General features: G+C 41.6%; 2 protein-coding genes across 20 annotated transcripts in view; one reads left to right on the plus strand and one right to left on the minus strand.

Moving 5' to 3' along the window:
• Positions 1 to 27,949, plus strand: part of CTNNA2 (catenin alpha 2) — a 1,291,223-nt gene that overhangs the window by 981,876 nt on the left and 281,398 nt on the right. For all 17 annotated transcript variants that reach the window (XM_081596598.1, XM_081596599.1, XM_081596600.1 and 14 more), the window contains one exon: positions 21,554 to 21,634. In XM_081596598.1, the coding sequence (XP_081452724.1) occupies positions 21,554 to 21,634 (81 nt within the window). The remainder of the gene's footprint in view (positions 1 to 21,553; positions 21,635 to 27,949) is intronic.
• LOC145547317 (uncharacterized) overlaps positions 1 to 27,949 on the minus strand; it is a 75,793-nt gene that overhangs the window by 39,427 nt on the left and 8,417 nt on the right. The window contains exons 3-5 of one of the 3 annotated variants that reach the window (XM_081596618.1): positions 23,585 to 23,624; positions 16,982 to 17,155; positions 6,235 to 6,444 (exon numbers count right to left, since the gene is read on the minus strand). In XM_081596618.1, coding sequence (XP_081452744.1) covers positions 6,387 to 6,444; positions 16,982 to 17,155; positions 23,585 to 23,624 — 272 coding nt within the window. In that variant the 3' untranslated portion in view covers positions 6,235 to 6,386. Of the gene's footprint in view, positions 1 to 6,234; positions 6,445 to 16,691; positions 16,845 to 16,981; positions 17,365 to 23,584; positions 23,625 to 27,949 lie in introns of those variants that run through there. The other 2 variants (XR_014083727.1, XM_081596617.1) reach the window with 2 other exon arrangements.

Consider the following 27,949-nt stretch of genomic DNA (forward strand, 5'->3'; position numbering starts at 1 on the left):
GTTGTTATTGTTTTGATTTGTGAGTTCTTTAGCTCTCATGTACCTTTTTTTTTCTTTTTTCCTTAAAATATCCCCATTCCTAAAGAATTAGCCAGACTTAAGTTTGTAACCCAGGTTACATGCTGGGTCCATCCTTCTGTCTGTGCATGTTTAACAATCTTATTTCTGTCTTTGAGCACATCTGTAGTATGGCTAACATAAGGACATTTTGTAGAGAGTAAACAAGCGAGCAAAGTTTAGTGTTTAACACATATTGGAAACCAAGTAAGTAGCTATCGTGTCTTTATTTTATGTCTCTTCATTGAGAAAGCAGTTTTGTTTTTTTGCTTTTATAACCATCCCTCAATTGATTTGGTTCCTTTCACATGCATTGTGAGGAGGGCATGGCAACCCACCTCAGTAATCTTGCCTGGAGAATCCCCATGGACAGAGGAGCCTGGCAGGCTACAGTTCATGGAGTCACAGAGTTGAACATGACTGAGCAACTAAGCACATACATTGTATCTGTACTGTAGCACTTATCTTTTTGCATTATGGTTGCTTTTAAAATTATCTTACTCATTAGGCCAATAATTCTCAAGTGGGTGTTATTTTGCATCTCCATTCCCAGGGTGTCAATGTTAAGAGACTGAAAGGACAAAAGTGGTGCTTCTGGCATCTAAGTGGTAGAGACCAGGGATGCTGCAAAGTGCCCTACAAAACACAGGACAGCCTCTGCGACAAAGAATACTGCCCCAAGATGTTAGTGGTGCTTCCGGTAGGAAACCATGCTTAGGACTCAAATTCTGCAGGTCAAAGTGAAAGTGTTAGCTGCTCAGTCATGTTCGATTCTTTGTGACTCTGTGGACTATGGCCCATCAGGTTCCTCTGTCCATAGGATTCTCCAGGCAAGAATACTGGAGTGGGTTGCCTTTTCTTTCTCCAGGGGATCTTCCCGGCCCAGGGATTGAACCCAGGTCTCCCACATTGCAGGCAGATTCTTTACTGTCCGAGCCACCAGAGAAGCAGGTAGTGATGCCAAAAACTCAGTCTCTGTGCACTGGTGCTAAATTGAATCTCAGAAACAGAGTTTTGGGTGAAGTAGACAAGAATGTGCTGTATTGGTGGTATAGTGGTGAACATAGCTGCCTTCCAAGCAATTGACCTGGGTTCATTTTCCAGCCAATGCATAGTAGTATTCTGGGGCTTCCCAGATGGCTCAGTGGTAAAGGATCCACCAGCCAATGCAAGAGACTCTGGTTTGATCCCTAAGTTGGGAAGATATCTTGGAGTAGGAAATGGCAACCCACTCCAGTATTCTTGCCTGGAGAATTCCATGAACATAGGAGCCTGAAGGCCTATAGTCCATGGGGTCACAAAGAATTGGACTCACACACACACACAGTGTGGGTTTTGTGTGGCATTAGCATTAGGCAAAAATAGCTTTATTGCTTTGCCAGACAATGAGGGACACTAGGCTCATGCTCTCAAAAACTGTGTGGCCCAACCCCAGGGTTTTGGTGAGGAGTTTTATAGGAATTTATAAGTATGTATATATGACTTCCCTAGTGGCTCAAACGGTAAAGCGTCTGCCTACAATGTGGGAGACCTGGGCTCAGTCCCTGGGTTGGGAAGATCTCCTGGAGAAGGAAATGGCAACCCACTCCAGTATTCTTGCCTGGAAAATCCCATGGACGGAGAAGCCTGGAAGTCTACAGTCCATGGTGTCGCAAAGAGCCGGACACGACTGAGTGACTTCACTATAGGTATATATATGTATAAACTATATACCTAGTTTTATAGGTAAAAAGTCTGCCTGCAGTGTAGGAGGCCTGAGTTCGATCCCTGGGTCAGAAGATTCCCTGGCGAAGGAAATGGCAACCCACTCCAGTATTCTTGCCTGGAAAAGCCCATGGATGGAGGAGTCTGGCAGGCTACAGTTCAAAGAGACAAACTGACTGACTTCACTTTCACTTTCACTTTACAGGAATGGTTCAAGGGCAGGGCTCTTGATAAGGATCAAGTTCAGTTCAGTCGCTCAGTCGTGTCCGACTCTTTGCGACCCCATGAATCGCAGCACTCCAGGCCTCCCTGTCCATCACCAACTCCCAGAGTCCACCCAAACCCATGTCCATCGAGTCGGTGATGCCATCCAACCATCTCATCCTCTGTCGTCCCCTTCTCCTCCCGCCCCCAATCCTACCCAGCATTAGGGTCTTTTCCAATGAGTCAACCCTTCACATGAGGTGCCCAAAGTATTGGAGTTTCAGCTTCAACATCAGACCTTCCAATGAACACCCAGGATTGATCTCTTTTAGAATGGATTGATTGGATCTCCTTGCAGTCCAAGGGACTCTCAAGAGTCTTCTCCAACACCACACTTCAAAAGCATCAATTCTTCGGCGCTCAGCTTTCTTCACCGTCCAACTGTCACATCCATACATGACCACTGGAAAAACCATAGCCTTGACTAGACGTACATTTGTTGGCAAAGTCATGTCTCTGCTTTTAAATATGCTATCTAGGTTGGCCATAACCTTCCTTCCAAGGAGTAAGCGTCTTTTAATTTCATGGCTGCAGTCACCATCTGCAGTGATTTTGGAGCCCAAAAAAATAAAGTCTGACACTGTTTCCACTGTTTCCCCATCTATTTCCCAAGAAGTGATGGGACCAGATGCCATGATCTTAGTTCAGGGCCTGCATTCCTTTAATCTGGCCTCAGGTGGTCTCTTGATGAGCTTCTGTGGTTCTCAAGGTTACCAAATCTCTCTGAAGTGAAGAATGCTTCATCAGGTAGTCAACATTTTCCATTCGTTGAGGGTTTTATTTCTTCTGAAGAGCTCAAGGTTATTATTATGTGTATCTCTCAAGTCAGAACCAGAGCTCTGCCCCAAGGCTGCACTGTTGTTTCTTGACTGCTCCTCCCTTGTCTCTGCACCCCCTCCCTTCCCTAATTAGCAACTGTTTGAACCTTCCGTTGGAACTCAGGGAAGGTCAGGCAGGCTGAAGGCTAGTCCCTTCAAACAAGAAACAGGGGACGCAGAAAGGCTTTCACAGGGTCCTGCTCAGTTTCAGTAGCAACCACATCTGTTTGCTTTGTCTCCAGTGTCTAGTGCTGTGGTTGTTATATGCTGCTGCCGCTGCTGCTAAGTCGCTTCAGTTGTGTCCGAATCTGTGCAACCCCATAGATGGCAGCCCACCAGGCTCCACCGTCCCTGGGATTTTCCAGGCAAGAACACTGGAGTGGGTTGCCATTTCCTTCTCCAATGCATGAGAGTGAAAAGTGAAAGTGAAGTTGCTCAGCCGTGTCCAACTCTTCGCAACCCTGTGGACTGCAGCCCACCAGGCTCCTCCATCCATTGGATTTTCCAGGCAAGAGTACTGGAGTGGGTGGTTGTTATATGAATCTTGATGTTAATTGGTGGAGTGTGTGAATCTGGACTGAAAGTTTAGCCATGACCTCATAGGGATTTCATCACTCTCTTTAGTTAACATGTGGGTTGCTGCTGGGATATCTTAAATATATAGCTATCAGCTACCTGCCTGAAGTAATAGGTATGCTAAACTGGAACTCTGAAAGGGTTAGCCACAAGGGCATAGACATCATATAGATACTTAAATATCTCGTTTAGGTTTCTTAATCAAAAGCACCTGCTAACTTTCACTTAGGAGACAAAACATTACATTTTTACCTGAATTAAATTGTAAGAGAATGTGAGGTTAAACTGTCTTTGGCTGTTTTGTGAAATGGAAATGTGTGAGGGCATATCAGTAAAATTGCTTTAAGTGGTTTATCTATTTATCTTTATCTGTTTTGCATCTGATAGCTGCCACTTCTTAATGAGAGATATAGGACCCTTTGAGGAGCTTGAAAAAAAAAAACAAACAAGCTGAGAAAGCCAGCCTGGCATTCCAAGCAAGAATTCTGTTCTGAGATTTGGGAAACCCATTTTCTAATTGTTGGATGAGATGGGGCTCCTTCCTTAATCAGACAAACTGATTGATATACACTGTGTGCTGTGAAAAACTGAAGAGTTTGCTGAGAAATCATTTAGGATATCGGGAGACAAATCTTTGCATCTTCCCTGCCTGTCCTCATCTCAAGTGTCTTGGATTTTTTGTTCACCTGAGTCAGTAATGTCTTTTAACAGGAAGTGAAAGCCTCAGCATGAGATCATTACTTTGGTATTTCCTGTTACACTTTGTGTTAGTTTGTTAGGGCTGCTGTAACAAAGTACCAGGGACTGGGGTTTTAACAATGGAAATTTATTTTCTCACTGTACTGGAGACTTGAAGTCTGAGATCAAGGTGTCTGCAGCTTAAGTTTGTTCTGAGGCCATTCTCTCTGGCTTGTGTAAAATAAACAGCCTTCTTCTCTCTCATAATCTTTCTTGTGCTTTTCCATATCTAATTTCTTCTTCTTTAAAGACACTAGTCATAATGGTTTAGGGCCCACCCTAATGACTTCACTTAACCTTAATTATTTCTTTAAAGATTCTGTCTCCAAATACAGTCACATTCTGAGTCACTCGAGGTTAGTACCCCCAGCATATGAATTCTTTTTGGAGAGAGGAGGGCATAAGTTTGCCCATATCATATCCCTTTAGGGCTTAACACCAAGTAGGTGCTCAATAAAAACTCTCTTTTTGACAGTATGGTCTGTTGTTTGAAGTAGGATGTGGTGGCTAACCCTGGAGCACAAAGAGACAAAGGTCAGCCTGGCTGGTGTGATTCTCAGCTTACAAAGTCTACCCTGGCTCAGGCCACCACATGGAAACCTGGTCCAGTGCTTGAAGACCCTGCCCTTGAAGTCACTGAGTTTAAGAAGCCAAAGTTGGGATAATTAGATTATATTTAATATTGGAGAAGAGAATGATAATCAACTCTAGCATTCTTGCCTAGGAAATCCCATGGATAAAGGAGCCTGGTGGGCTAAAGTCCATGGGGTCTGAAGAGTCTAACATGTCTTAGCAACTAAACCACCACCACTACCAACGTTGGTTGATTTGTTAGTTCTTCTCTTTGTTTCTTTGCTCTCCACTTAGCAGGTTTGATTAATCACAAAGAAAAGAAGGCAAAGGCAGGGTAGGGACAGTCCTGGAGAAGGGGTTCCAGTGGGAAAGCTCTTCCAGGAGAAACTCTCTGATTAGGAAGGAAGAGAGGGACTGCTGGATGCCCAGCTGGGTGGTGGTAAGCCTGGTCTAATGCTTGTTTACATGTAGGTGGGAGAGAGGGACAGACACCCTAACCCTAACCCTAACCCAGGTGACTTTGAACTTAGCACCAGTCTGGCTTCTGCACAGAGAACAAAAGAACCTGAATCCATAACCCACAAATTAATAGTTAATCCCACAAAGTGTAAGTCTCATGGGAGAAACAGATGAACAACCAATGAGCACATTATATACTGAAGGTCTTTCTCAATTTTATTAGTATTTTAGCAGGGAACTTCTAGAGTCACTACAAAGAATTAAAATAACACTCTAATGATAGGTCTCTAGACTCTGCATCAGAGTCAAAGGCTTACTTAGAAAAGAGGTATGTTTTGGCTGCGGATCCATCTCTGGAGGCCCCACTTAGCTCAGTGTGTATAAGTAATTAGCATCTTTCCTCTCTGACTCCCCATCAGTGTGGGGTAGACATAGCAGGTCTGCCGCATCTGGCTTCCTCATTTCAGCCAGGACCTCCCTTCCTTGACATGCCAAATGAAGGTGACTGAAATAGAAACCATCCGCGCTGCTTGGGGGATCTCCCTCTCCTGGCAGTTAGTTCTAGGTGCTCAGTTTGATTAAAATCATTAGTGAGGTGTGTTCACTACTGATTTCATTATCCATGCATAGGACTGAAAGAAGGAGTCCGTCTCCAACACTTGCCCCCCATCTCTCTGACTAGCATAGGAAACCACAGCTGTCAGCTTTGAATTTTTCACTGCTTTATTAGTAAAGTTTCAGGATCCATGTCTGGTTCTCCTTTTTCATTACCTTGTATTTGAAATATGTTATAAAGAGGACTGATGCTGAAGCTGAAACTCCAATACTTTGGCCACCTGATGCGAAGAGGTGCCTCATTAGAAAAGACCCTGATGCCACAAAAGATGGGTGGCAAGAGGAGAAGGGGGCAGCAGAGGATAATATGGTTAGATAACATCACTGACTCAACTGACATGAATTTGAGCAAACTCCAGGAGATAGTGAAGGACAAGGAAGCCTGGCGTGCTGCAGTTCATGGGGTTACAAAGAGTCAGACACAACTTAGTGACTAAACAACATAAATAGACTTTAAAATGGTGAAAATTGCATAAGTCTTAAATATCACTCAGATGTTAAAAGATTTTCAAATGGCAAGTCTGTGTAAACCTGAATTCATCTATAAAACGATGTTTTCTCCTAGACAGTAAATCTCTCCGTTCATGCTTCAGATGCTGGACACTGTTCATGCTTCAGATGCCTCTCCTGAAGAGGTTTACTATCAAGAAGGGGAAAAAAATCACAATCAGTAACCTGCTGATTGGATGCAAGTTTCATGGTAGAGTTGGAGACAGATATTTTGCCTACATTCATCTCACCCCAATATAGGGTTAAGCATCCTTTAAGCATCCTTTTCGCTGTTCTACTGATGAGGATTGAGATTTAATGAGCTTAAATAAATTGCCAAGGGGCTTCCCAGGTGGCGCTAGTGGTAAAGAACCCGCCTCCCACTGCAGGAGACTAAAAGATGTAGGTTTAATCCTTGGTTTGGGAAGATCCCTTGGAGTAGAAAATGGCAACCCATTCCGGTATTCTTGCCTGGAGAAACCCATGGACAGAGGAGCCTGGTGGGCTATGGTCCATAGGGTCGCAAAGAGTTGGACATGACTGAAGTGACTTTGCACATACACACACAGCTATTAGCTAGCAGAACCAAGATATAATTTAGTACTGTTTGTGTCTGCTTCCAAAATTGTTTGAAGGTAGGGGAAGGATTGGGAGAAGCTCAGAACGATGTGCAGGTGGTAGTTGTGGACTGAAAATTTCATTTGCATTGTCATTTTACATTTAAGAATTATATTTACATTCATTTAAGAATGAGGGAACACTGGTTTCTTTATCAAAGCATCCATCTTCACTTGCCCCAAGTCTTAGTGTCAGAAGCACTCAAGAGACTGAGATGACCTTTAGAGTTGGCAGTATGCATTCCCATCATTGCCTGTGGCCCAGATAGATAGTTATGGATGCAAATAAACAAGTCAATAGTAGATTCTGAAAGGACTGGGATTTTTGGATTCCATCTTTCTCAGTAGTCCTTGGTTGCAGTTCAGCCAATGAAGGTTGAGAATAACATACTTTGACTCCACCTGTCCTGTGGGAATGGCAGTTGTCACTTTATTGTGTGCAAGGAAACTCCTTTTGGGGAATTGTACCTGATATAGTGGGGATATGGTCTTTCTCTCAACAGAGTTTACACTCTATTAGTGGAAACAGTAACCATACAGTAACTGCAAGGAGATCCAACCAGTCCATCCTAAAGGAGATCAGTCCTGGGTGTTCATTGGAAGGACTGATGTTGAAGCTGAAACTCCAATACTTTGGCCATCTCATGCGAAGAGCTGACTCATTTGAAAAGACCCTGATGCTGGGAAAGACTGAGGGCAGGAGGAGAAGGGGATGACAAAGGATAAGATGGTTGAATGGCATCATCGACTCGATAGACATGGGTTTGGGTGGACTTCAGGAGTTGGTGATGGACAGGGAGCCCGGTGTGCTGGGGTTCATGGGGTCGCAAAGAGTCGGACATGACTGAGCGACTGAACTGAACTGAACTGAAAGAGATAATGGCAGTGAGTGAACTTGCAACACACACATACACACGTCGATGTATAAAACATGATTACACGATTTTCATTTTACGTGATTGTGTTAGTTATGTAATTGACAGAGGGGTCATCAAACAATTTGTGTGTTGCTACCTTGGGTCGGAAAGATCCCCTGGAGAAGGGAATGCCAGCCCACTCCAGTATTCTTGCCTGGAGAATCCCATGGATGGAGGAGTCTGATCCTCTACAGTCCATAGGGTTGCGAAGAGTTGAACACCACTGAAGTGACTTAGCATGCCAACCCGGTTTGGTAGTATTTTTCCCCTTTACAGTCAGTGTTAAAAATCTGCTGTTTCATAAGTTGACGATATAATTTGAAGCAATGCAGTACAGCTTACTCTGAGTGAACAGAGAAAATTCAAGCAACCACATTTAATACTATCCCTGCCTTTTTTCATGACAGCCTGAAAGTCAAGGGGCAGCTCTAGCTAGAACTCTGACTGTGAGTGATGTGGGGGGAGACCGCTCAGAGCCAGCTTGCCTGAAGAAGGCTGCTCCGAGATTTGTCTAAGGGGGATGCTATGGCCTGACATCAGAAAGGACTGTAATAGTTGCTGCTGTGGTTGAGAGAAGGGAGATTCTGTGTGGGCTGTGGGGTCAGACAGAGCTTGACCTGGGCTGTAGAGGATGATTGGGTTGAGAGGAAAGGCACAATTAGCGTCTGGGAGATTATTATGGGGTTTTCAGAGACAGACTTTTCTGAAAACTGGGATGTACTTACAAAGAAGCAGAGAGATTGGGGCCATAGGGAGAGGAATTTGGGAGTAAATTTTCAGAAAATGTTGAGAAACCAGCAGAGTGTAGACTTGGGTTTACCAGTAGAAACTCTGAAACACTGCCTGGATCAGGATCCTGTTTTTCTGTGTATGTGATCTCATAAATTTGTAAATCTCACTGTGCATTAGTAAGGTCAGATGCCTCATTTATTTCTGTGTCCAATGTATCAAGCAGCCTTATTTTAATGTCTACATGTAGATGTGACCATGGCAGCTAAGAAATTTGGGGGAGCTGGTTTAATCTTCTTTTTCAGGGACTTTTTCTGACGTGATGTGACAGGCTACGTCTGCTTTATCTTGTTTGGATCCTCAGGCGGTACGACTTTCCTTTTCCACTTAAGTGGATTGGTTACGAAATTTATGTTTTTGACATCAGTGACTGAGTCATCAGGAATTAAGCAGATTTGCCTTCATTGTGGATCCTTGGTTTGACTTCAGGCTTACTACTAGGAAACTGTTGCAAAACTCGTTGATCCCAAATTAGGCTGAGCAACAGAATTTCATGGCAATATGAAAATGTAGATTCCTGGGTATTAATTAGCAAGATTTTAGTTAATAAAATGATTCATCAGCTCGGGACCCGCTAAAACGATCCCTGTATTTCCAGAACTTTGTAATTTTTTAAATGTTTATAAACACTCAGATTTCCAACCTACTCCTGAGCCACAGAATTGAATCTCCTGGTAGAGGGACCTAGGGAGCTTCATTTGTAACAATTATGTCACATCGACAGTTTCCAGCCGTGTGTTATTCAGCCTAAGACCCTCCTAGTTCCCTTCGCATTTCTTGCCACCATTTACCATCATATAACCAGCAAGCCTTTTGGAATGTAATCCACCTAAAAGCTTACATTAGTGGCCCGACACTATAGCCCTGAATTGTCAGAGAGATGTCCTTGGCAACACGATGCTGCCCTTCTGGCTCTGTGAGTAGACAGGGATGAGCAATTGAGAAACCCTCAGCTACCACCTAAGGGCTCTGAGGGCCCCAAGAGGTCAGAACTTCATGATGGAGGATTAAGTCTCATCCAAGAAGTTCTCTCAATTTTGGCTGTGTACTCTCTTTAACTTACACTCAAGGACTTTGCATCATCAGGAGGATTCAGTGAAGTGGGAGGATGCGCATACAACTTGAAAATGTATGAGATGCTAGGGTTCTAATCCAGGCCAAGATTTTGCTGTGTTTGTTTTGTCCTGAATCCTTTTCCTACAGCTGGTCTAGAGAGAGTACGATACACTTCTTAGAATTCCATGCAGACTTAGCGAACTTTCAGTAGGATCCCAGCATAGGAAGGAAAAAGATCTCAGTGTCTGGCTAGTCGTGATGCATATTCGCAACTCTCCGCCTTAATAGACACAGTGTACGCTACAGAGAGCAAAGTGTAATTTTAAGAACCTTGTAATTCTTTACAAATTAACACAGCAGATGGTGTTTATGGGAGCCACACAGTGAGGAATATTTGGGACCATGTGAGACATGTGTTGCAGGGTTTTGGTCTGCTTTCTACTTAGTTTAATTTTTAACTGTTGTGCTACAAAAAAAAGTACTATTTGCCTCATAAAGTTTTCATCAGTTCCAAGGGTGAGCAAAGGGCCCCTGAGATGGTTCCCTTATGGGTCAAATTCCAAGCTTTTCAGGGAGAAGGGCCTTCGAGAGATCCCTGACTCACCTAAGCCTGAGGAGTGCCCTGTGCTTGGACCTTGGTCATGTGGCAGAGGCCTTGGGACTTTGGTGCTGGGGGTGGGAGCAGCCTGGCTTTCTAGTCTGGCTTGGGGGTGGGTTTGAAAAGTTGAGATAGAGCCCAAGGCTTGAAAAGAAAACGGGCTAGCAATGAGGCTAACACCTCTAGACTGGAGCTTGCTAATTTATAAGTAGTTAAAATATGTCTTTAGTTATTTTAATTAAAAACGAAATGTTATTCTCTCTTAGTTCCCCTGTAGTGATAAGAAGTAAAGTGACCAGGACCTGAGTGTTACTTTCCAGACAGTGCTGGTCTTTTGGAGGGAAGTGTGACAAGGGGAAGAAAGTGTCATGATATAGATTGGGGGTGGGGTTGCTGAGAGGATGGGGAAAAGTGGTTCTCACAGGTTTTGCAAGGACCAAGAGAGGTCAGATTTGATTTGGGCAGGAAAAGAATAAGTGTTGATTCTGAAGAGTGCCAGGTAATCTCTTTGGGGGTTCCCTGGGCACGCAGGAAGTGCCAGGCACTCCCAATCTGTGGATTTTCTTTTCCCAATGTCACCAGGGAAACTTCTTCATTTTGTTCTCCTGTAAGGTTGGCAAACAGAACAGTCCCAGGTGCTTTCTGGAATGGCCTGTTTGTCCCAGTCAGGACCTTACTCAGCCCTTGGAAGTACCATTTTACCAAACCCATTCCTTTTTTGATATTTAGTGTCTTAAGCTTGGGGCCTCACCAGTGATTCAGCAATTAAGAATCCACCTGCAATGCAGGAGCCACAAGAGACACAGGTTCAATCCCTGGGTGGGGAAGATGCCCTGGATGAGGGCATGGAAACCCACTACAGTATTCTTGCCTGGAGAATACCATGGAACAAGGAGCCTGGTAGGCTACAGTACACAGGATGGCAAAGACTCGAATATGACTGAAGTGATTTAACACTCATGCACGCACACATGGATTGAATTGACTGCCTCTGAAATTAGTATGTTGAAGCCCCCCATGGTGATGGTATTTGGAAATGGGGCCTCTTGCAGATAATTAGGTTTAGATAAGTTATTAGAGTGGGGCCCTCATGATCGGCTTAGTGCCCTTATAAGAAGAAGTGTGCTAGAGAGCTTACTTGACTTCTCTTTCCACCATGTCTGTAAGCCAAGAAGAGAGAAACCATCCCTGCAGGACCTTGATCTTGGCTTTCTAGCCTCCAGGATAGTGAGAAAATAAATGTCTCTTGTTTAAGCCATCCAGTTGGTGGTATTTTCTTATGTCAACCCAAGCTGACTAATACACTATCTTTAAACTCCTGTACTTCTAATTGGGAAGAAGGGACATAGAGTCATGACAAGTTTCTGAATAGTATAGGATTATAATTATGCATTTTATATATTTGTGTTTTAGAGTGTGACATCTGAAATTCAATTAGCAATGCAAGAGATTTGTGCAGTATGTAATTGTTGCCTGAGTGGAAATAGGCAACCAAATAAATGATGCAGGTGGCTATAGGCACTCAGTGGAGGATGGGTTGCTGTGAGCTGGGGGAGGTGATGAAGGAATCACAGTATGAACTGGCCTCTGATCTACGGGCAGATGAAGCACAGGAAGACCAAGGCTTGGGGTCCCCACCCAGATAGACATTCTGCAAACCAAAGTAACTGTCTGCCTGAGTGTTTTCCAATTTCTGTGAAGTCTCAGCAGTGTGGACCCAATTATTGATCTTCTTTTGGAGATATTGGAAATTGCCAGACTCTGGGGATCTTTTAGGTGTTGTTACCTTTAACTGCAACTGAGTGGTTTGGGGAATATGCACAGAAAAATGAAGCAGAAGCTTAAATTTCATTGAAATTTAAATCATTTATATAGTATGGGTATATACGTGTTTGTGTGTGTGTGTATAAAATCAATGGAAATTTTGCGTTGCCTTGACTACTTCCATCTCAACTGTGAAGATAAAATGGCATTTTTTAGCAGTTTGCTCAGTTCATTGTCTCCCATAGGCTTTGAGGGTGCATGTGGTTAATTTACCATTGCTCTCACCCAAAGGTGAGAGCAATCACCCAAGCTTGGGAGCTGGGGAAGGGGAGCTCTGATGGAAACTGTCTTCTAGGGCAGGGTTGCCTGACAGATAATCACTGAGGACTACCCCTGTGTTGATAAAATAAATCAAAGAACAAGACTTGTAACATTACACAGGTGCCAACCACTTCCTGTCGTTTTGATCAGTAAATCGTGAAGTAGGTGAAATTTATTTTTAGGACCCCACATTTTCCAAATCGTTCACCCCTTCCATACCTGCCTTCTAACCCCAGGTGCCTACGTGGACCCTCTGTCCTTCTATCCACAAATGAGTGTTTCTGGAACACTTCTTAGGAGTTGTTTTTTTTTAATCACTGTCATTTTATTTTTTTTATTCTTGATTTTATTTATTGGAATATAATTGCTTTCCAGTGTTGTATTAGTTTCTGCTGTACATATACCCTAAGAAAAACATAATTCAAAAAGACACATGTACTCAGTGTTCAGCACTATTTACAATAGTCCAGACATGGAAGCAACCTAAGTGTCCATCAACAGATAAATGGATGGAAAAGATGTGGAATATTACTCAGCCATAAAAAGGAACAAAATTGGGCCATTTGAAGTGATGTGGATGAACTTAGAGGCTATCATACAGAATGAAGTAAGTCATAAAGAGAAAAACAAATATCATATATTAATGCATATGTTTGGAATCTTAGGGGTTTTATGCTGAGTACTCCAGGAGAAAATCAAGGCATTCACTATCCATAGAAAACTTGGGTTCCTTTTTGCTGAAACATGAAAATTTGATAAACAATGCAGGATGGCCTATCATTAACATCTGTATTATTTGCCACAGTACCTAATAGAAGGATATGGTCAGAGGAGAGGAAGGTCTTTAAGGACTAGCTCAGTACAGAAACACTCCCTGAAGGAAGATTTTGAGCTGTTCCTTGAAGCATGGGTAGAACCTGGTTAGGCAAAAGGTCAAAGGGAGAATAACCCCTTTCAGCCAGGCACCAACATGAGGCAGATGTGTGAGTTGTTGAGAAGGAACAAATTGACTAGAGATACAGGTAGTTACAGGAAGGAAAAAACATTTATGAAGTCTTAAAGCACAGGCTCAAAAGTTTACTAGAAAGTAGAGATGCAGTAAGCACTAAATGGAAACTGAGAGGTGTACTGGGCCAAGGAAGTGAAAGCTTGGTCTCAACAGGTCATATTAAGAATGGTGTATGGAGAAGGAAATGGCAACCCACTCCAGTATTCTTGCCTGGAAAAGTCCATGGACAGAGGAGCCTGGTGGGCTGCAGTCCATGGGGTTACATGACTGAGCATGCGTGCATGAGGGTGGAGGGAAATGGGTTGGTAGCAATAAACTGGTAGAACTAAAAAAAAAAAAAAAAAAAGAATGATGTAGTGTTGGAGACGTATTGAGTTGGCCAAAAAATGTGTTCAGATTTTTTCATATGATGTTATAGGAAAAACCGAATGAACTTTTTGGCCAGCCAATACATTAGTGTGATTGGTCATCATGGGCAGAAGGATTTGAGGAACAGCAAGAATCCTAAGGTCTCTTTGATGGATAAATTCTCAAGTATACTGACTGACTGGATTTAGGGGAGGAATACAATATTAGGATTTTGAGCTCTGACAGTGATTAGTGTAGGGAAAAGCTCTCTAGGTGAAACCAAGGTCTGAGCTCCCTTGATTCTCTGAGCTACATCCATGGGGAACTTGCTGAGGTTTTCCCTTTCTAACATGCCACCTTCAAATCATTTTGGTCTGGTAGTTTAAGGTCTCTGATTTAGTTGACATTTTTGGTTGCTAGGGACATCAACATCAACAAACATGGGGGAATTTGTTAACTCATGACACTAGGAAATCCATTGATAGACAGTAATGGATTTAGGTACAGCTAGATTCAGGAACCCATGCATTTCATTCACTGATAATAATAAAATTTGTTTAGTGCCTACTATATGCCAGACAAAGCTCCAGGCTGCCAAGATTTAGTGATAAATAAAGGAAAGACCGTACCATCATGGAGTTTTATTTTACAAGTTTAGTATATAATGAATACTATTAACCAATGTGATTTGCCTCCAAAAGGTGACCTCCCGTACCCTTCTCTTCTCTTCTTTTGCCTTCCCTTTTGCTTTCTTTCCCTAGCATCTCATCTCTTTTCAGCCCCAAATTAATTTCTCATCTCTCTCCTTCTTCCTCTCTCCCTCTCCTTATCCCCCTCCCCCCACCTACCTTTTCCCCTCTTTCCACTCCCCAGCTATGCTTTTTTTGTGATACCCATTTTCAAAGACACCTTAACCAGCTAAGGGTGTATCTGCTACCAGTTTATCAATCCCAGTGGAGAAAAATATGCCTCCTTCTTAATAATTTTACCAACACCTTATAGCTGAATCTCACTGGTTTGAATGTTATCATGAGTTTATCCCTGGGCCAGAACTCCTTGGTTGAGAATCGGAAGGAAAAGTTAGAGGGTTTACCAAAAGAACACAAGAGAGGTTGCTGGGAGAATGGAAATGAGAGCAATGTGCCCTGAACTCTCCAGGTCAGACCTTCTCTGTGCATTGCCTGATATGTGTACTGACACTGCTGGGCTAGTAGGTATGGTCTGGGAGTTTCACAAACAAAGCCATCCTGATTTTCTAACCATACATAGTGATGATTCTTTCCTTGAGTATTGATAACGCCTGGCAGAGCAACATCAGATACATTTTTGCCCTAACACATTATCATCATTTTTTTCCCTATCTTTATCCTCCCACCCCTATTTCAGAGTCCAGGAAAGCTGGAATTTTATGTGGTTAAAGGATCCTGATCATGGGTTTGATTTGCGGCGGATGCTAAACTTTTATCCGTTCTAAAGAGATATTGCCCATTTCTTTTCTAAGAGAAATGTCCATAGGTAGTGAAAAGGAAATGTTTAGAAAGGTTCACATTCTCAGACTGTGATTTACACATAATATAAAGATTTTACAAAGTGTTCCAGGTTCTTTAAATAACGGTGCTATTTGTAATAAGAATATGATTTCTACATGCAGGGTCTGAAGGTAGGTGGGCAACACTCCAAACAGGATAGGGTGACCACTAGATCAATAGATGATTTTTTCTCCTCCTTCCTGTTGTCTAAATCATAGGTTTAAATGACAGGAAAATGTGTTAAGAGATGGAGCAGTATAGCTTTCTGCCATTCTGATGATTTTGACTTTCGTCTCTTTCAAATGACAGCAATTTGAAGAGTGGGCATTTGATTAGCCACACATTCAATATATGAGAATCACCACTATACAATATTTTGAAGATTTCTCATACATTCAATCAAATTTGCGGGTACCATTGAGAAAAAGAACAAAGCTTTGGATGTTGGCCTTCTTACAGCCATTTCCAACATATTAATATCGTGCCCTGAAACTAACATGAAACCACAGATCTGATGGAAGCACTGAAATAGTAGATTTATATTCTTGGGGTCTCCATGAGTGACTTCTTGTACTAACCTATGTGTTTAAGGTAGAACGAGGGGCTGGAATGGGGAACAGCCTTTAAACTAATATTCAGTCAATTTTAGAAATTGAAACATTACTATTCCTTATTTTTTTGTTTTATAAAACAGGAAGTTGTGAAATATTCAGCATAGAATTTAAATATTTTGCATATCTCTTCAATGTTTCAGAGAGGATGATGGATATTTAATGAAAGAGAGAGAGAAAAAGAAGAAAAATGAACACCCTCTTTTAATAAATAGAGGGACTTTTATTTCCCAATAGGACAAAGGATAGTATTATTAAAAAATGAACCAAGATATTGTCTTTTTCCTGAAGAGTGATTGTGAAAAATCAAAATTTCAATTAATGTCCCCAATCATTTTTTTGTAGTATTGAACTAAAAATAGGAAAGTCTTCTTGATAGCATCTGATACTTTGGCAAACTGGACTTAAATTTAGAGCCAGAAGCTGGGTGATTAAAGGACCCCCTATAAAAAGCCAAATCAGGAAATTCATCCCCTTTTCTCTCATCAGTTCAACCTCAGATCTGCCCCAAATGTGTTTTGTAAAATAGAGCCCAAAGACAAAAACAAATAAAGTTTAATAAACACGCACCTCCCTAGCACAACAGATGGCAGCTAGGAAAGCCGCCTGAAGCAGTGTGAGCGCATGCTCCCGCCTGTCTCTTCTTCTTTTTCTTTAAACGATATTTAGTAAATGGCTATCTCTACTGCAAACTCATTCTCTGCAGGTAAAGGTAAAGGCAAGTGGGAGCACTTGAGAAAGGTACACAGGGTCTGTAGGCAGCATGTGATGGGGCAGATAAACGCAAACTGAGATTTTTTTTTGATGGCCTTTGAAAAGAAACGTGAAACTCCATGAAATCACAAAATCTTAGAATTTTAAGAGATGAGAGACAGTTTAGATATGGCATAGAAATGGCTCTAGGCTGGAAGTCCAGAGGTCCTGGTCTGATGCTAGTGAGGCCGTATGATCAGAATCAGTGATTTCATCTTTCTGGGTTTTGCTCTTTTCACCTTTGAGAGGAATGGAGGGGTGAGGAAGAAGAAGAAGTCGATTAAGATACCTCTGCTGAGTCAGGGCTGTACCACCTGCTCCAGATCCTGTCTTTTTTAGGTTCACAATAATTCCCCAAAGCAAGTCATTTACTCACATTTTAGAGATGAGAAAACCCCGACTGACAGCCAGTCCCAGCTCTTTCTGCAGTGCAGTGAGAACGTCCTCACAACAAGGAAACACGGTCATGAATTCTTGACAGGTTTTGGGCTCCCCCATTTCCTGGGGTCTGTCACTCATGTCTGCTCCCTCCGTTGGACAGATGATAAGTCTGGAGTGTAGAGAAGTTGCAAGATCACCTAGGTAGTTGTTGGCAGAGAGTGCTTACGACTGCTTTTCATTTCCTTCTTGTTCAGCAAAGACAGGGAGTAAATGGATGAAGACCACACATTTTGGTTTAATTACTAGGCAATGGTGTCAAAATGAAGATGGACCTCTCCCTTCACTTCAGTTTGTTAAACTATTTTTAGTTTGTAGAGCCTGGAGGGTTAGGGAGGGAGAGTTGGGTGAGGCTTCTGGTTGATTCCCTGGAAACTAGAATTTGTTCATGATGACCAAATCTTTTAGTTATTTAAAAATATATCCACAGACCTATATGCAAAAGATATTCATCTGGAGTTTCTATCTCTTATTTCACCTCTTACAGTATCCCAGACTAATTGTTTAAAATGAACTGCCCCAAATATCCCTTCCTTAAACAGAAGTAACTTTTCCTTTAAGAATTCCAGTTTTTGGCAAGGTTTTCATATATTATCTGCCTGAGTGGAGAAAGTCAAAGTCCAGGTGATCTAAAAATAGTTTCTGTATATTTTCCAAAGCAATACTTTCATTTGTTTTCCCCACAGTAGAAATACTTTCCTAATTACCCTGAATACTATTAATGCCTTTTATTGTTTCCAGCAAACTGACACCATGATTGATTGTCCTGCTAACCCAGTCAAGAAGACAGGGCATATATCATGCTATCCATTGTACTTATGAGAGAACTCAGACATAAAAAATGAGCAAATCTTTAGTCCAAGATCACAGAACCACAAAGGGCTAACACTATGAAGCAAGACTCTTTTTTATTTGGCCTCTCTCAGTGACTGGCTTCTTGTCCAATTTAGGCTGATAATTCAAAAGTATTTCTACTTGGGATCATAACAGAGCACAGGAGAGTACATTTTCTATGTAAATCTGAGCATTGAGGGATTATTATCTTTGTTCCAATGCTGGTAACATTTAAAGTAATCAGTGCTAACAAAGGGCCACTAAGTGAATGATTTCTGCTGGTGGCCCCAATTCCCTAAGTTCCAGTCCTGCCTATACCATTCCCCAGCTGCTCTAAACCAAGAAAACAAATATGGCACCCAAGTCAACTGCAGTTTTTGAATTACCTTCAGCCAAAGATTTGAAAGCTGGAGATACTAAATGGCAAATATTATACAAAGAGAATCTCAACCGCACAAAGGTGGGAATGCTAATGTCCCTGGAATCCTCTGAGCTTGCAGATCAAACTATAGTTTGCAATAATCACCCTATAAGGAAGCTCTTGTAAAAATAACTTGTCTTCATGGTAGTCAAACTGATCCCTTCACATGGTAGAGAAAAGGTTGGCCATTCCACCCACTGTTCTCCTAGTACCTGCCTTGCTATTTCTTGTCCTGGTGCTGCTTTGACCTTGCCTCTTTCCTATCTGGGGTTCCCTGGTGGCTCAGACTGTAAAGAATCTGCCTGAAATGCCAAAGACCTGGGTTTGATCCCTTGGTTGGAAAGACCCCCTGGAGAAGGGCATGGCTACCCACTCCATTATTCTTGCCTGGAGAATCCCATGGACAGAGGAGTTTTCTTGTTCAGATTTTGCCCAGGAGTTAAGGTCAGGCTAAATCCTCCCATCCCTCTGTGATATTATTTGATTTCCCAAATGCAGCATTTTCTTCTTCTGAGCATCTCATTTAGCCCTGTAGGGAGCTAGTCTTTCTGCATAGCTGTTAGTGTTTTTGGTCTCAAGTTGGGATCACTCACTGGATTAGAAGCTCCTCAAGTGTAAGGATGTTACTTGCTTTTTGTGTGCCCCCCACTCCCACCTCCACAGTGACCAACACAGTGCCTTACACCTTAGGAACACGTGCTATACCGTTAGTTGCACATTATTGATGCCAGGTAGAATATGGTCTCCCACGTTTCCTATCTATTCACAAAATGTGTGTCTATAACCACCTTACTTACAATCTTAAACATCTCTATTACCCTTGGCAATAGAGTTGCTGGATTTAGCACATAAAATTACAGAACACCCAGTTAAATTTGAAGTTTATGTAAATAAAGACATTTTTAAAAGTATAAATATATCCTCTAATTTGCTAAGATTTAAAATTTAAAAATGTTATCTGACCTGTAGTTACATAGGGCACCTCACTGGCCTCACCCAAATCCTGGTCCTGTCAGAGCTTGGCTTTATTTCAAATTCTGATATTTGTTCAATGCTGATTTTTTGGCATTAATTTTGAGTTTCTAAAGTATTGCATTAAATTATTATTTACCTTGATTCCTGAGTTCTTTGATGACCTCTTCCTCTTTATACCTGAGGCAAGTGCCTCACTCCCCTCACCCTGGTCCCAGGTCAGGTCTAATCCTTATGGTCTCCTTTGTGCAACAATGATAAGGTTGTGTCACCAGCAGAATGCAGTGAATCCAGGCTCTGACATAGTGTTTATTCAGTGATTATTTTATGTATTCTGTCTTGTGTATTACTTTATGTATTATATATTCTGTCTTGACTTTTATTTTTACATTGGAAAGTTCAGTGATCTGGTCTGCTTCTCTCATAGCCACATTTAACTCACAATTGTTCAGTTTTCAAAATAAATTCTTAATTACTCTCATGCATGGAAAAGGCTTAAGAAATCTGTGGTTCCAGAATGATCATGGTCCAGACATCCATAAAAGTGCCTGTATTTTGAAATTTGCAAGGAGCAAACCAAAGAGAAAAGAAGCCGTTTTGGCTACAAAGTTAGTGTCTCACCTAACTTCACCAGGCACTAAAGTTATACCCCCATGTGACAGCTGCCTTCAGATGATAAAGCAGTACATGGTTCTTATCCATATACTTTTGTTTCTTTGGAACTAATTTTATGCTGATATTTCAGAGTTGTAAACGTTAGTCAATTTCTTTTAAGCTCTTTCTACTTATAAAACTTCAGAGTGTACATCTAAGAGGTCAGCATTTGAGTTCAAGGAGTGGAAAATGGTGATGGGAATTTGTAGGATTTTTAAATGATTAAAAATGCATACATATGCTATGGTTTGGGCTTTTTCATGAAAATGCTATAGGATTACACATCAACCAACCGTTCATTCAGAGGAAAAAAATTAAGCAAGTTGTAGAAAAGAGTAACTGATTTAATTCTGTTGTTGTTCAGTCACTAGGTAATGTCCGACTCTTTGCAACCCCATGAACTGCAGCACACTAGGCTCCTTGTCTTTCACTATCTCCTGGAGGTTGCTCAAATTCATGTCTGAAATCTAGGTATATGTGAATCAGATGTGTATGTTTCAGCCTTGCACATCCAGGATTTTGCCAGTGAAAGAGAACATCTAGAAATCTGTCAGATGTTAATTTCTATGGATCCTCAAAACATATCCTGTGAGGCACAATTTATGACCTGGGATCTCATTTCATCATATACATAAATTGCTGCAGAGACCTGCATGGTTTTACAGAGACTGACTATAAACAGGAATTGGCCTACCACTGGGACTATAAATAAATTTGTAAGGTGTTTGACTAATGTTTAGATAATTTAATAGATTTGACAAAGATTTGGGGGACTATTTTCTATTCAAAGGAAGATAATGCCATCCCTAAAGTTATACAGAGCTTTTTATCCAAGGGAATGTTGTTGCTGCTGTGGTTTTTTAAAAAGGTAATGGAAATTCCGTTTGGTTTGGTTTGTGTTACTACAGAAATGAAAAATTTGAAAAAAAAACAAGAGAGGGGGAGGAATAGAAACTAGTTAAACTTCCAAACTTCCTGTAAATAATTTATCAAATACCATTACTATTATCTTTTGCTTTTGCCTCTGCTTGTTACTGTCATAAGGGAAATTTTCCTTCTGGCCTCAAGCTATGGGTTCCTTCTTATCATGTTTAGCATTCCAGTGCATGGCAGAACAGAGATTAAAGCACTATGTTTTCTACTAAAACAGCTCTTTTGATTTTGATACAGAAATTACGAAAAGACTTGTGATACATTAGTATAAAATTCTGATCATTCTTTTTCTAGTTTTGTTTTATTATCTCAGTAGTCTTCTATTCAGAAGAAATATATAACGGAAAAAAAAAAACCCACTTGTATTTGAAGGTAATAACAAAAACATCCTTGTACCTACTTAATTGTTGAATGTCTGGAGAAAGGAAAAAAACATAGATCTGCATGGAGTTGAATACAGACATATGTGTAACCATCTTGAGAATGTATTGATTTTCATCAACTTTTAATCTTTATTTCAGAGAGATTCACTTTAGAGATCAAGTTATATTAACTGGGTATTGAAAAGAATCCTTCTTTTTTTTTTTAATGGCTTGAACTCTACAACTCAAGTGTATTTCTTAATTTTTTTTTTAACCTTTAATGCCACTAACATTGAATTTTTCTAAATCTGAAATTATTTTTTTTTCTTAATAGACTGGAAGAAAAGAAAAAGGAGATCCTCTAAACATTGCAATTGATAAGATGACCAAGAAAACAAGAGATCTAAGGAGACAGGTACTGTTTTGCTTTATAAGTGCCTGGTATTAATACTTAGTGGTGGTTTCTAAGAATGTCCTTTTTCAGACCTAATACTTAGCTTGCTGTTCTTTGTAATATCTACATATACACACAAACTTTTCATCAGCAAATCAGTCTGCTGAGCAAACAGATGTAACAGGTGCAATGGTGGTGGTGATGAAAACAACCCCTAAGTCAGGAGAGACAGACAGTGAGAGGAACCCTCTCACTGACCAGACACAGTCTTCCTAGATGGAAAGTTGACAAATTCTCTGCCTTTTACATATAGTCTTCAGTTTTTCAGACCTAGGCATGTGAAGAACCAGTCTCTAATTTCTGCTAGTTCTTACTAAAACTCCCAAGGCAATCAATGAATAAACAAGAGTGCCAATGGTTAATGTGAAACACAACTCTTAATCCGATGGGCTAATTAAGGTCTCTGACCCAGTGTATTTCCTTGGGGACATAAATCTAGGGGAAAATTTGCTTATCAGATGGTTGTTTGGGAAGCAGGGAAAGCAAGCAAGGAAAGGTAGCTGAATGATTTAAATGGTTAAGGGCATCGTTAGCCTGAAGGGTCCATGTTGGGGGGAGGGGTAAAGAATCTCTAGTCAGGGCCCCTGTTCATTCTGAAAGTGCTACATGAACACAAGTACCCATTTCTAGTACTTCTCATTTTCTATGTTGCTATGGTGAGCTCCACTGTCTTCTGTAGTGTTCTTTTCTGGAAGAAATGGTACCATCCATTAAGGAACTCCTTCATGATTTCTGCCTCAGAGGCCTTATCTCTTGCTGATAGCTTCTACATATATCCATCTCTTTCATTAAGTGTTGGTCATCTGGGACCAACCTCTGCTCTGGGGCAACACCTGATTTACTTTGTGCATCTGTGAAAGCTGAACTGTCAGGGCTGCATCATCTATCAATAATACTCATGCCTGCAGCATGTCAAGTACAGAGATTAGCATCCTTGTCTGGGCAAGGATGGCCAAGGAGCATCTTAAAAAATAGTTTGAAGGAGAGGAAGACACTGCTTCAAATCACTGCTGTGGAGCTTTTCTGGGCTATTTTCAGGTTATCACCAGAAAGTACAGACACACTGATCTGGTGTTTTCTAGAAAGTACCACAATTAGTTCTAAAATATGAAGACTCTAGTTTGCTGCTACGTTGCTTCAGTCGTGTCCGACTCTGTGCGACCCTATAGACGGCAGTCCACCAGACTCCACCATCCCTAGAATTCTCCAGGCAAGAATACTGGAGTGGGTTGCCATTTCCTTCTCCAGTGCATGAAAGGGAAAAGTGAAAGTGAAGTTGCTCAGTCGTGTCCGACTCTTAGCGACCCCATGGACTGTAGCCTACCATGCTCCTCCGTCCAGGGATTTTCCAGGCAAGAGTACTGGAGTGGGGTGCCATTGCCTTCTCTGACTCTAGTTTGAGTGCCCAGCTAATAAGCTCTTTGAAAGTGAAAGTATTAGTCTCTCAGTCATGTCTGACTCTTTGTAACCCCAGTGGACTGTAGCCCACCAGGCACCTCTGTCCATGGAATTCTCTAGGCAAGAATACTGGAGTGGGTAACCCTTCCCTTCTCCAGAGGATCTTTCCTGACCCAGGGATCGAATCCTGGTCTCCTGCATTTCAGGTTGATTCTTTACCATCTGAGCCACCAGGGAAGCCCAATAAACCTTTAGAGGGAAGCATTTTCTTTTTATTTTACCTTGAAATAAGGGAGAATGAAACATTGTCTTCTTAGGCATTAGTAGGTAATATTAAGAGAGAGTATGACCAGGTCTGCTTCTCTTTGCCCTCTTAGACTATCTTTCCATACAAAGTCCCCATCTGATATGAAATGATGTTGGTAGTAAGAATTGGAACTGGGGATGGTAGACCACAGTGAGTTAGGTGTCTGGAGCTCAGGGTTTTACTTCTAGCTCTGCCACGAAACTGACCTTGTGACTGTGGATCCTTCATCTCTTGGTCTCCTCTTACCTGTAAAGTAAGAAGCCAAACAAGATCTGTAAACTCTTTGGATGAGTCCATTTATTTCCTCTGCCAGAAGTCCTAATGCCTGATACTCACAGGTTTTAAAAGCAATGGGAAGGGAACAGGCATCTTCTCTAGGGTTTGCCTTTGGGTGAATTGTCAACCAGGCTTCCCAGGTGGCGCTAGTGGTAAAGAACCCACTTGCCAGTGTAGGAGATGTAAGAGATGTGAGTTGGATCCCTGGGTTGGGATGATCTCCTGGAGGAGGGCATGGCAACCCACTCCAGGATTCTTGCTTGTATTTTGCCAGTATTCTTGACAAAGGAGTCTGGGGGGCTATAGTCCATAGTGTCACAAAGAGTCGGATGCAACTGAAGCAACTTAGCACACAGGCATACAGGTTGTCGACGAGGCAAAGTTCATGAAATGAGTTTTCTTACCTCCCCCTCTAGGTCTTAATAGGGACCATTCTTTTACATTCTGGAGCCAACACCTAAATTCTCTGCACACATGGCCTGTTGCAGGAATTTTTTTTGTCTTACTAGGAAGGAATGGATACAGTAGTTTTTACCTTGATGCTGCAATTCTCAGAAAAGTGTTGACTCTTTTTAGCTTTGGACAGCAGTGAAATTTGAAGGTGGACTTCATGGTACAGGAATTTTAAATGCTTTGGTGACAAGATCTTTGAAGAGCTTCCTTTATGGTAGCATTAGAAGGAATATGTCATGCCCTCAAATCATTCCACGTATAACAATTTTTTTTTTTTCTGCTCACCTTTCCCAGAGATTGAGAGGACTAAGGGTGAGAGAGAGTTGTTTTATGATAATCAGATCCAACAGTTATGGCATAATTTCACACCATATCCCTGAATTTGGTTCAAACAGCCTTCTCTTCCCCATTATGCCTTTCTAGAACTAAGATGGTCTCCATCTGTCAGTTCCATCCCAATCCATATGTTGGAATATTTTAATCTCTTTTCCCCATCTCTTCTGTTTCTCCATGTACACCTGTACTGGTACAAAACCTTTCCTGAGCTGAACAGAAGCTACCTAGCATTTTTGCAGATAGAACATGCAAGGAGTCTAATTAGCTTGGCTCAGGTAGATGTTCAGTTTAGATGCGGGTAGCTAGTTAATTGGATTAACAAAATTTGATATGTGATGGCCTAGGGCCTCCCTGGTGGCTCAAACAGGAAAAAAATCTGCCTGCAATGCAGGAGACAAGGGTTCGATCCCTGGGACGGGAAGATCCCCTGGAGAAGGGAATGGCAACCCCCTCCTATATTCTTGACTGGAGAATTCTGTGGACAGATCCTGGTGGGCTATAGTCCATGGGGTTGCAAAGAGTTAAGACACGACTGAGCGACTAAACACACACACAGTGAATGCTAGTGGTTCAGATGAAAACTGAAACATTTTCTGTTCCTTCAGTTATGGACAGGCCTTTGTTAGAAAAGATTCTAAGTGAAAACCCTCAGCGATCCAACTCTAGTTCCCTGTAAACCTATATTCCTTTATACAATATTTAGAGAAATAAAATCGCTGGCTGAAATCAAAGAAAAAGATTTCTGATCACTTTTATAAGTTCCCACCCTTTGGGCCTCCTCTCTTTTCCTCATAGCCCCAAGGTTGGGCAGTGTTCTTCAGAAGGTGACCCTGGGCTTGCAAAGTTCTAGTCACCAAATTAAAAAGAAATAAAGTCGATTATGATCATTATCTTGGACTTGCCTAATGAAAGAAAGTGGACTTAAATTTGTAGACGTGTGAAAAAAAAAAATCAAGTAATTGAATAAAAAGGATTTCTGTTTTAAGTAGAATTTTCTAGTAAGTAGAGCTCCTTTTTTTTGCCCCCAGGCAGTATGACGCAAGTAACTGGAGAGTCATAAATTGTGAGAAAGGTTGCAGGAACCCAAGGGCATTATTTTAACTGATTGGCATGGATCCATCTTGCCAGTTAACCCCGAGAGTGGGCATTGGTAGAACAGAATCCTTTTAGGAGTATTTTGTTTGGAGTTAAAAATGGATTTAGGGGAATATAACTGCCAGCTTTAAGCATTATGTTTTAATTTTAGAGCTGTGGGCACAGTATGCCCCACGTCTGAGCTATTGTCACTGCTGTGTTTCTGGAATCAGCCCATTATAAAAACAAAAGCTTTTGGCCCAGTCCCTGCTTGAGTACCTAGTAGCCCACATGGTCCATTTATCCCATAGAGAGGGCCCAGTTGGTGTTTGCCAGCTGCTCCTCATGCCCCCCTTCTATATGCCACCTGTGAACTATTCTAGGCACGGCCTCTTGGTTTTCCTTATGCTTACAGTGATGTTGGTTTATCCTGATTGTTATTTTGGTACCTTGTGTTAGTCGTTCTCTCCCCGCCAGTTGATGAGCAAATCTAGACTCAAATGTTTTCCTGTGAGAAGCTAATAAATAGTAATCATAACATGTTAGTGTGTTGCTAAACTTAGCAGCTCTCTCTTATTCCTCAAACCAATCAATGGCCTAATTCTTATTCCATCACCCTTAATAGTCATCCCAATAATTCCAGCAATGAGATGCAGTGTCAACCTGAGAAAAGTGTCAGTTTTGCTGTCACAATCAAAACATGTACAGAATGCTTTTACACTGGAATGCAAACTTAACAGAATGGATTATACAACAAAGGATTAAAAACAAATGAGCAAAACTTGTCACTGGATGGTTTGTTAAAGGTCTTATCAACACCCTGCCTCCAGATAGGACTTCAGAAAAAGTTCACTAGATTAATAAGAAATAACTACAGCTGAAGATTCCTCAGCTGTTCCTGTTGTGACCCAGTTCCTTGTGTAAGAACTGTGGCTAAAGGTGGGCAGTCATCAGCCCAAGTTTGTAAAATCACTGTCCACGAAAATGTAAACTAAATTATAGCTGACATGTATGGAGCCCTCCATTGTGCCAGGCACTGTTTGAAGTTCTTTCTATAAATGGACTGCATGTAATCCTCATTCAGCTCTGTGAGATAGAATGGACTGTCACCATGCCCATTTTACAGATGAGGACATGAAACCAGGTAATGAACCCATGGTGACACCAAGTGGGGATGCCTGGAGGTCCCTGTCCAGGCAGTCTGGCTATGGGGTCTTGGCTCTTAGCCCTTCCCCATCCTAGCAATCCAAAGAACCAGCAGATGCAGTTGGGTCCCCCATATGCTATTCTTCTCTGGGGGAGGCAATGGGGAAGAAAGAGAGTTCACATAATATGTAGAGATGCTTTGTGGTTTTCAACAGCACCTTTACTACTGTGGGGTTGGGAATGGCTGAAGAAATAATGAAAGTGATAGTCGCTCAGTTGTTGCGACCCTGTGGACGCCTCTGCCAGGCTCCTCTGACGATGGAATTCTCCAGGCAAGAATACTGGAGTGGGCAGCCATTCCCTTCTCCAGGCGATCTTCCTGACCCAGGGTTTGAACCCAGGTCCCCTGCATTGCAGGCAGATTCTTTACTGTCTGAGCCACCAGGTGGGTGACATATATGTAATTCAGACAGAAAAAACATCTGTGGTGCATGTTGAAAATAGGGTTCTAGTTTGTGATAGGATATCATCTCTGAGGTCTCCAGCTGTTATGGTTCACTGGATCTTCTTTTTAAAAACTGCTATTATGTTTAGGTAGCTGGCTTCTCAAAGCGTGAATTAGAGTCTTTCCAAAACATTTACAGAAAAAAGAAATTTTAAGGCATTCAATTCTTTTTCTCACATCTGTTCATGATGGGGCCAATTATTTTTAGATTCATTGTAAGAAAACATTTTGAAATCATTTATTTCCAGACTTGAAGCTGCTTTTCCTCATAAGGATTTGAGGCTATCTATATGGCTACAATTTAAAAATTATGAAACAAAATATTGATTTCCTCCAAACCTGAAGATTTGTGTTCTTCACACTGAAAACCTATGTCAGAGCTAATAATCCTGGTCAGATTGCCTTGCTTCTGTAAAAATGTAGAGACTAGAAAATAATCATACAGCAATTGGTGTTTGAAATACAGAACATAAGCAATTCTGGACAGCTGAACACAAATGGCATCAGAAACACCAAACTCAGAATCAAAGAGACCAGAAGGAGAAAGGCAGAGGAAGGCGAGGGCTCATGAGCACTCTGAAAGGCCGTCTCTGGACAAGTCCTTTGATCACAGGTTGTATACTCAAGCTCTCTCTAATTTAGGAAAATCCCATTACAGCAGCCCTGAATGTCAGGCCACTACGTACTTATTTGTCTCCTGGTAGACACTTATTGGAGAAGGCAATGGCAACCCACTCCAGTACTCTTGCTTGGAAAATCCCATGGACGGAGGAGCCTGGTA

Source organism: Giraffa tippelskirchi, chromosome 4 (genome assembly GCF_054371585.1).
Source record: "Giraffa tippelskirchi isolate mGirTip1 chromosome 4, T2T-mGirTip1v1.2.pri, whole genome shotgun sequence".
In the NCBI taxonomy this organism is placed as follows: Eukaryota; Metazoa; Chordata; class Mammalia; order Artiodactyla; family Giraffidae; genus Giraffa; species Giraffa tippelskirchi.